The sequence below is a fragment of the Ambystoma mexicanum genome, chromosome 10 (assembly GCF_040938575.1).
Source record: "Ambystoma mexicanum isolate Mex_15411 chromosome 10, UKY_AmexF1_1, whole genome shotgun sequence".
Classification (NCBI taxonomy): domain Eukaryota; kingdom Metazoa; phylum Chordata; class Amphibia; order Caudata; family Ambystomatidae; genus Ambystoma; species Ambystoma mexicanum.
In genome coordinates, this window is record NC_090932.1 from 27,998,265 (window position 1) to 28,007,228 (window position 8,964).

The following is an 8,964-nucleotide window of genomic DNA, read 5'->3' on the forward strand; positions in this document are numbered from 1 at the left end:
CTTTTTAAGGCTTAAGGTTATAAACAGGACTATCTGCACAAGGCAGGCCACTATGAATTACTTGTGTTTTGCAAACAAATAAAAATCTATATAAGGGCTAAACCATCTATTATATAATCAAACATTACGTTTTGCAAACACTGTTCTGCTGGAGCCCATGAAATAAAATCTGTAAAGAGATCGGACAAAACCATCACCAAGAAAAGACATTCCCATATACTTGACTTCAAAGAACATAACAAGGTGTGCGGTTACAAAACATGTACGCCCATCCTAGGCACCAAGATTAACACACATACACAGTAATAATTGTATGTTACCGTTCCTAGGATCAAAGTGTCTAAACATTACTGTACACTGCCTTGCTCTGTGCTGTTGGGTCTACAATTTCAATGGGCCTCATCCCGAGTAGGGCGCAAAGGGATACCGGGCACCATTAAGGACATCGGTGCCGGTAATCCCTTTGCGCCCTACTGCGGACTCCCTTTGCGGCCCCGTCCTTAATGCCTGCTTTTACCAGGTGTTATGGACGGGATCCGCCAAGGGACTTCAGAGCTAATAACGGTACCGTAATTTACGATACCATAGGGATGTAACGGTATAACGGTATACCGTTAAAGATACCGTGAACCACTTAATTGAACAATAATAACCGTCACATTGTTTATACCGGTATACCGTTTATACCATTAAGTGTGCTTTTCAATCTGATTTGGAAAGGCTGCAGTAAGCAAGTGCTGCACAGTCTTGGTCTTGCACTGTTGGATGTGCCGTCTGCCAAGTAGTTTCAGTTGGAGCAGTTTTTAATGCCATTCCATAAACCACACATGCCTGGCATAAAATCAATATATTAGCAATAGGAAGAATAAATACAGTGCCAAGAAGGAAAAGGGTTTACTTTGGGATGGCGGCTTTGGGGTTTATATATTTATAATGGATAAAGTTTGCTAAACATATGACAATGGGGGATTTCCCTGGCTCCATCATTAAATTTACATATAAAAAGTCACACTGCGAAATTCACTCATCTCTGCGGGTAGTCCCTTCTGCCATACCAAACGGAAACATGTCCGTGATTGCTGAACACCTTTTGGCCCGCAAGTAAACTAAAGGCTGTAACGTAAAGACAGAGTGTGTGTGCGTGTATGCGCACAAGTTTATTCTACCATCAGCCTCCATTGATCTGTGGCATGCAGATTACCAAGATGGCAACATATTCATCTTCACCAGTAGCCAGTGGGGGAAGCTAAAAGCCTAAACGACCACTTAAGAAAAGCTATTCCGTTTGCTTTGCCAGTCCCAGCAAGGCTCCCTTCCCCCCGCACCCCTCCTCTCCACACGTGTGTTTGGTGGAAGCAAGGGGGGCATTTCAGTGGAAAGTATGTTGAAAAGTCCAATTCTGGCCCTGGGTGCCTGGTTTTGTTTGTCATGAATCTGACAAACTAGTACCAACCTCGGAATGAGGGCCACTACATAAAGATTTTTAATTCTGAAATTCCAAAATAAATGCTAAAAAATCGTTTCCTATCCCAAAGTGTCTCTGATGATTGTTGCGCTTAATTAAACTGTGAGGTTGCTCATTTATTCAAGGCTCCGAAACAGGCAATAGTGAGATTTTTCCTTAAGGGCAGGTTGGTCAATTGACCATAATGAGTTTTGCAATAATGTATCCTGCAATTCTATGAAATCCTCTAAATCACGACTTCAAGCCAATCACTCATAATCTACGACACCAGAATCAAGTGACAGGCAACAACCTATAATCAAGTAATTCTTGACTTGAGTAGAAGTAAGGCATAGAAGCCTTATCTGACATGGAGGAGAGGCATAAACATCAGTCTTCATATAAAAAAAAAATGATTTGCAAAAGGACAATTTCACAAAACGGAGCACGGACGCTAAGAGCGCATAAAGAGTCAATTAACATCTTTGAAGATGTCTGTAACCCCATGGCTACCAGTTATGCTACCATACCGAGCAACACCATGTAACTCACCAGCAAGATACTTTGATCACCAAGATTGAAAACATCTCAAAGAAAATTGGAAATAATCCCAGAATCGCCCTCTTGATCAGCGTGCTGAAATATATAACCACTAACATTGCCACCAACAAGAGAACAGGTGAGGCTTTGCAAGGCATGACCTGTAACTCCCAAGAAAAACTACGATGTTGCCATTGTTTAATAGACCACACCAGAACCCATCTGAACCTGGCATCTATTCGCCTATTTCAAACCTGTCACTTCACCATATAGTTGTGCAAACAACAGTCATCAACCAACTGCAACCCTAGATCAAAGTCTCTTAATTGTTTCAACTCCCTGCAATTTCAAGGCTCTGCGCAATGTTTTAGACCCTGGCACATTAGCCCTCCTTTGCTACAATCAATGCTGTGACCGTAAACCCCAAGGAAACCACTTGAATCTAGCACGAGTGGACCAGTTACAATACCTTGGTAAAAAGGAGCCTGGTAAGGAAGACTGAGCATTTTTATACCAGCCCCATGCTATGGAACTGGGTCACGATATGCAAAGAACATCAAAGTCTGTTTCTTCTTTTAAGAAAAGCATTAAAACGTGTCTTTTTAATCTGAAAGTGATTCAACCGTTGTGAGAAAGAAGCACCTCAGTGTTATGAGGCCTCACTGCTGAGGATTAGCTTTTGTAGAGCACACCAACAATGTTATCTGCAATGTATTGCAATGAGGATGAGCAAGTACATCCCACCAAATGCCATTATTGTGCAGGTCCTGTCCTCTCCCAAGTCATGCCGAAACTGCCCCAACGGCCTCTGAAGTTATGCCAAAAATGGCATCACACTATTTTAAGAATACTGTAGCTCCATTCCCCAAGAACTATTAGGCCTAACACATCGCGTCTCAAGCCACTTTAGTGTTGTTGTAAGATGTACGTACATGTATTTATAAAAATCACAGGGAAAGCTATGCATTTTTGGCACAAAAACACTTACAGAATTTACCATTGAAGGACATTGGACCTTTACAACGGGGAAACAAACCAAGGACAAGGCAGAATGATGGTGGAGGAAGTGCTGAATTAAGAATGGAGGGGTGATGGAAAAGTGCTGTAGAGTTATCCATGAAAGGTCAGGAGGGAGGAAAACAGGGATTTGCAGTAGCGTGGAGTTTTGGGAAACAGGTTCTCCAGAAAGAAGGAGAGCTTTGAGGTTGGATTTAAGAAAGGGTAGAGATGAAGTAGTATGGAGAGGTAGAGCATTCCAGACTAGTGGAATGAGACGAGAGGGAGCATAGGGCCCAAGTGGTGGCAAAGAGGTGAGCTGAGGATGAACGACGACAAGAACAGGGAATGAGATGAGCAGATAGGTGGGGTGAGCCCATGGATAGTTTTGAAGATGATGAGAAGTTTATACTTAACCCTTTGTTTCATAGATAGCCATCCAATCTGGCAACGGGCAGAGGTCAGGCGAGACAGGTTGAAAAGTGTGCTGACCATGAAGTTGAGTACTTTGTCCAGAAGGTGAAAAAGCATAGTTTCAAAGGCTGTCAATGTTCTATTTTCTAACCTTGCACCTGAGAAGCGCTGCCGCACCCCACTAACACTGCTAAACTTTGAAATGGGCAACAAGTGGATCCAAAATATGTCTCTCGAAAGTGAATGCGTCACCTAATAAGGCGCATGTAAATTACTGTACCTAAATAAACGAATGCCCTACGGGTGGTTTATTGTCGCACTTGAAATCACACACGACGTGTTATCACATTCAAGTTACTCTTATCATTGCGTACCATCTCCGAACTGTACACAGCACAGCCACTCCCATATCATACTAAGAACAGGTAACAAACCAAAGAATATATTCCATCAAAAAGAACGAGCCAGGTTAACTAAACCTAATTGCAGCATATGATACAAGATACCCCGGAAAAATACATTGCTAAAGAATAAAACGGACTGTAACAGACGACACAAGAAACACCCGAACTGCCTCCGTTTACTTTATTTAGAACTGTACAAAGACGCATAAACGATACTCATGAGCACAGGTACCGTTGCAATCCATGGCCCTTGAAAGATATAAATGGGGGAGGCCAAGGCAAAGCGAGAGAAAACCTGTGCAAAGGAGGGGTGCTGAGCACAGAAAGAATAAAAAGCAAGGGGCACTTTAGAGTCCAACTGATGGGCAGCAGAACCATTGGTGGTTAAAAAGTGGCAGGAAGTCCTACTTCGTTATCACCACTAAACTCAGCCCTGATCATCGTTTAGGGTGGTGCCAGGTGAAAGATGTAAATAGGGTAGAGGCTGCGCAAGAAGTGAAGTGGGGGCTGTGGTGATGGTGGGGGGGGGGGCACAGCATGGTGCTAGAGGAGCAGGCTCTGATGGCAGGCAAGGCAAGGAGGCCATCCATGGGCACAGAAGAAGGAGGCCATCCATGGGCACAGAAGGCAAGGAGGCCATCCATGGGCACAGAAGGCAAGGCAAGGAGGCCATCCATGGGCACAGAAGAAGGAGGCCATCCATGGGCACAGAAGGCAAGGAGGCCATCCATGGGCACAGAAGGCAAGGAGGCCATCCATGGGCACAGAAGGCAAGGCAAGGAGGCCATCCATGGGCACAGAAGGCAAGGCAAGGAGGCCATCCATGGGCAGAGAAGGCAAGGAGGCCATCCATGGGCACAGAATGCACCGTTAGGAGGGAGGTACGTAGGCAGTGGTGTGTTGGGGGCATATTATAGGTTAGGGCATCGGACTGCAACCTTTGGTGGTCCAGATGTTGTGAACTTCAACTCCCATCAGCCCCAGCCAGCAAAATAAATGCTGAGGGATGATGGGAGTCGCAGTGCCAAACATACGACGAGACAAAGGTTGCAGCCCCCTGGTAGGCTGAAGTGGGCTGTGGCGGGAGGCAGGTGGCTCCAAGTTGCAAAGGACAGCTTTGCATGCTGGGAACTGTAGTTCCACCAGTCATCAGCCCCCATTCTTTAGTTATTGGCATAGTAGCCTGGGCGCAGAGTGTAAGGCCAGGGCTGCTGTGCATGGAGACATGGGGGGGGGGTTTAGGCGGCCCCTGGTGCTGCGAGGGAGTAGGCCTGCAGATCAGCTACCATGCCTGGGGCTTCACACACAGGCACCCTGGCCCCGCTGCCTCCAGGGGACGCCTGCCCAGTCCCGCCTGGGGCCACGGCCGCCACTAGCACCTCTTACCTTCCCTGACCCCGGGCAGCCGCTGCTGGTCGATGCTTTGCTCCATGGTGCCCGCCTGCCTTGAGCCTTCCCACCCTCAGCTCCGCACACAGAGCCGGGCAGCAGCCGCCCACTTCGGCCCCAGCATCCCGCCTCCTCCCCTAGTGTTTACTTTCCATCTGAGGAAAGGACCCTGGCCACGCCCATCTGCGCAACCCATCACGTGCCTTGCGCGTTACCTTCACGCAACGTGTGTCCAGCACGTGACTACTGCATGCGCGGGAAGGCAAGAGCCTGCGAGAGCGTGCTGGCGGGGATACTGCGCATGCGCACAAGGGCAAGGCCCAAGCAGGCCCCAAGCGAACTCATTCAAATATGGTGGGATTGTGGTCCACTGCACAAGCATACTTGCCAACATGACAAGGGCCAAATACTCGGGGTCTCTTATAGGGGGCGAATTATCCTTCCCACCAGGGGGTAATTTTGTACTGCAGGGGGTGGACTGGGAATCAACAGAGGCCCAGGAAATAATTTCCAAAGTGGCCCCATATTACAAATTTTCAGCAAGCCCATCTCTTTTCCTATGGGAATATTTGGAAATAAGATAGAAATACTTCACAAAAGTGGTCCAGGGTGCAGAGGCCTACCGGAAATTCTCCAGAGTTCCCTAAAGCCAGTCCACCCATGAGGTATTCATACATGTCAACGTTCTGACGCAGCTAGGAGGGAGTTTTGAAAGAAAATAGTGAGACGTTGTTTTCCCCATAGAAATGTATTGGCGCTGGAATTATCTTAGTCGGGAGGACGTGAAAAAAAGCAATATTTCTCACTGAAAAGTCAGGAGTCCCCTGCCTAAATCGGGAGGGTTGGCATGTATGGGTATTGTCAGTCATTTAAAAAACCTGGTGACATACATTGCACTGTCAGCCATTTAAAAAAGCTGGTGACAGCTCCTTTATTGAGGGAGAGATCTGCAGATGTAGTGTGTTCAAAGAGTGGGGTGGGATAAGGCATGGTGTGGGGGCCTTTACATTTTTTTCTGTTGGAAAGAGCCTCAAGCCTTTTCCACTGTAACCCAGGAGGCCCCCAACCATCATGTTGAAATGGGGCCCCAGGGGCTGCCTGTGACACATCTTAAGCTGTGCCTGGGTGGCATTGTCCTGTAGTGTTGTTTGGGGATTTGTCCTGTGGAGGAGTAGGGGCTGCTTTGCTCTGTGCAGAGGGGTGGATTTGGGCATTTCTCCAACGAAAAAAGGCTACTTTGGGTATTTGCCCATTTGCCCAGTGCAGAGGGGTGGATTTGGGGATTTGTCTTGTTCAGAGTGATGGATTTGGGTCCATTTGTAGTCCTGTTATTTGTCCTGTGCATAGAAGATATTTTAGGGTAATTAGACAGTGCAATTTTACTGCAACTGTTTTGGAATTAGGCCCTCTGTCTCCCAATTTTTTTTTTTTAATTTAAAATCCCCATCCTGGTTTTCTGGAAAGAGGTTGTGGCCACCAGCAGGGAGAGCGTAAATCCACACATTTTGATGCACAATGCTCATTTAGTGACAGTTCAACATAACAGTTATAAATCAAATAAACATTTTACGTTACCCCTCATGCCAGGTCCCTGCTACCCAGAGGTGAGCCGGAACTTCCAACCATTCAGGAAACAGCCTCACATGTTAGCTGATTGTGCCACAGACACTCCTCAGGAAATAGTTACATCACAAGTCCTGTAACACCAATAAGAACAAACGCACCTTTGTTTTTGCTTACAGTTATAGCCAAATCTGCACGGTTTATATCGGGGCATTTCTGGAATCTGCCCCCACGTGCCCCCCCATACGCACACACCATGTCCCACTACTGAACAGTAGTTCTGAAAGCTACTGTCATATTGTAGTCCTACTTTTATGTTAGTTGCCTGTCCCTTTTTTTATTTTGAACATATGGTCACCCTTGGGTATTTGGACATTTGTTCATACATGCCAACATTGTGACGTACCTGGGAGGGAGATTTCCCCAAGGAAATCGGGAAACATGCATTTTCCCACAGGAATGCATTGGGGCTGCGGTTATTTTAGGCGGGAAAGCGTGTAAATAGCAATATTTTTCACTGAAAAATCGGGACTCTCCCGCCTAAATCGGGAGGGTTGGCATGTATGATTTGTTGTACAGCACGAAGAGGGATTTGTACTGTGCAGACATTGAGAGGTGAGGGGGGTGGTGGTGGAGGTTAGGTCAGTGCAGGCTTTGTTGTTTTAGACCGTTTTAGGGCAATTTGTTGTACACAGCAGGAGGTGCAGTGAAGGGGTATCCTGCGCAGAGGGCACTTTCTTCTGCCGATGCGTGGATTTCGAGATGCGTTTTTCATCTGTAGATGGGTGGGTTTGGGGATTTAAAACTTGTGGGCCTTTACAGAAGGACAGTATATTTTTTTCATGTGTAGAGGGGTGATTTGTCTAGTGGAGAAGGGAAGGGGAATTTGGACATTTGTCAGTCACAGAGAACATAGAAGGGTGAGATTTGATTTTTTCAGAGTGGCAAATTTGGGGAGTGTGGAGGGCGGTGATATCCTGCTCAGAGGGAGTTACTTTGGGAATTGTCCTGTGCAGCAGAAGGAGCCTGAATGGGGTCTGTGTGATTTGTCCTGTGCAAAGAGGCTTGTGTGGACAGTGCAGGAGAGGGTGGAGGGGGAGGGTGGTTGGAAGGGATTTGTTATCCTGGGCAGAAGGGTCTTGTGTAGAGGGGTGATTTGACCTGCGCAGATTGTTTTTTTGAGAAATTGTCATGGTCAACAGAGGGGGTGAAGATTTGTCCTCGGCAGAGAATGGGATTATCTTGTGATCAGGGGGTATTTGGGGTTTTGTTCTGTGCCATAGACCGGGATGGGAGGTTACAAGTTGTCAGGTGTAGAGGGGTTGATTTGGCGTTTGTCCTATGCAGAGAAGCATATTTCTTGTGGTCATGGGAGTGGATTTTTCCTGTGCAGAAAGTGGATTTGCAGTAATCCATCATGTGTTTAGGGAATGGGTCCAGTGCAGAGCAGTTTTGATGGGGATCCATGAAGAGGTTTTTGGATTGAACTATGAACGTGGGGTGTCTTTGTGGGGCTTAGCAGAGGTGGGGCGAATATTTTGTTATTTTTATTTTTCCATTTATGACAACGCCCAGACTCAGGGTTATCATGGTGTTCGTACAGAGAACAACAGTGCAGATGATATTGCTGAAGTACAATACCACAATAGAAGAATACACACAGCTGTTAGGCGTATTTATCAAACAGCCATGTTTTGGTTCGTTTTTTAAAGGTGGGAAAGGATTGATCATTCCGGATGTGTGGGGGTCGAGAGTTCCAGAGCATGGGGCTGTTGCACAGAAGCTGACACCTCCCGCTCTTATTCTCTTGAATCGAGGGGTGAATAGAGAGACGCTGTGATTGGAACGGAGTTGACCAGCAGGTGTGATTTGAGTGATGGAATTGGTGAGGTATTGTGGTTCAACCTAATGGAAACAATGGTGTGTGATGGATAACGTTTTAAACTCGACACAAGCTTTGACTGCGAGCCAATCGGCATCATGTTTGATAACAGAGATGTGATCCGAACGTTTAAGGGGGAGGGCGGATCTTATAGCCTTGTTCTGGAGAAGTTGGTGTTGGAGGCGCCCATGAGTAAGAAATTGCAATACTCAAGTTTGAAGAGGATAAGAGCTCGGGGAGGGGAACTGCCTGATCAGTGAGATGAGCCTGGCAGCGTAGGTAGTGGAGGACGCAAGGGCGTTGATTTGTCTGGCCATGGTGAAGTCAGATTC

General features: G+C 46.6%; 1 protein-coding gene across 2 annotated transcripts in view; it reads right to left on the reverse strand.

The window, feature by feature from the left end:
- The window catches only part of CCDC50 (coiled-coil domain containing 50), a 411,626-nt gene extending 406,281 nt beyond the window's left edge, over positions 1-5,345 (reverse strand). For both annotated transcript variants that reach the window (XM_069617441.1, XM_069617440.1), the window contains exon 1: positions 5,185-5,345. In XM_069617441.1, the coding sequence (XP_069473542.1) occupies positions 5,185-5,230 (46 nt within the window). In that variant the 5' untranslated portion in view covers positions 5,231-5,345. The remainder of the gene's footprint in view (positions 1-5,184) is intronic.
- Between the last annotated feature and the right edge of the window lie 3,619 nt (positions 5,346-8,964).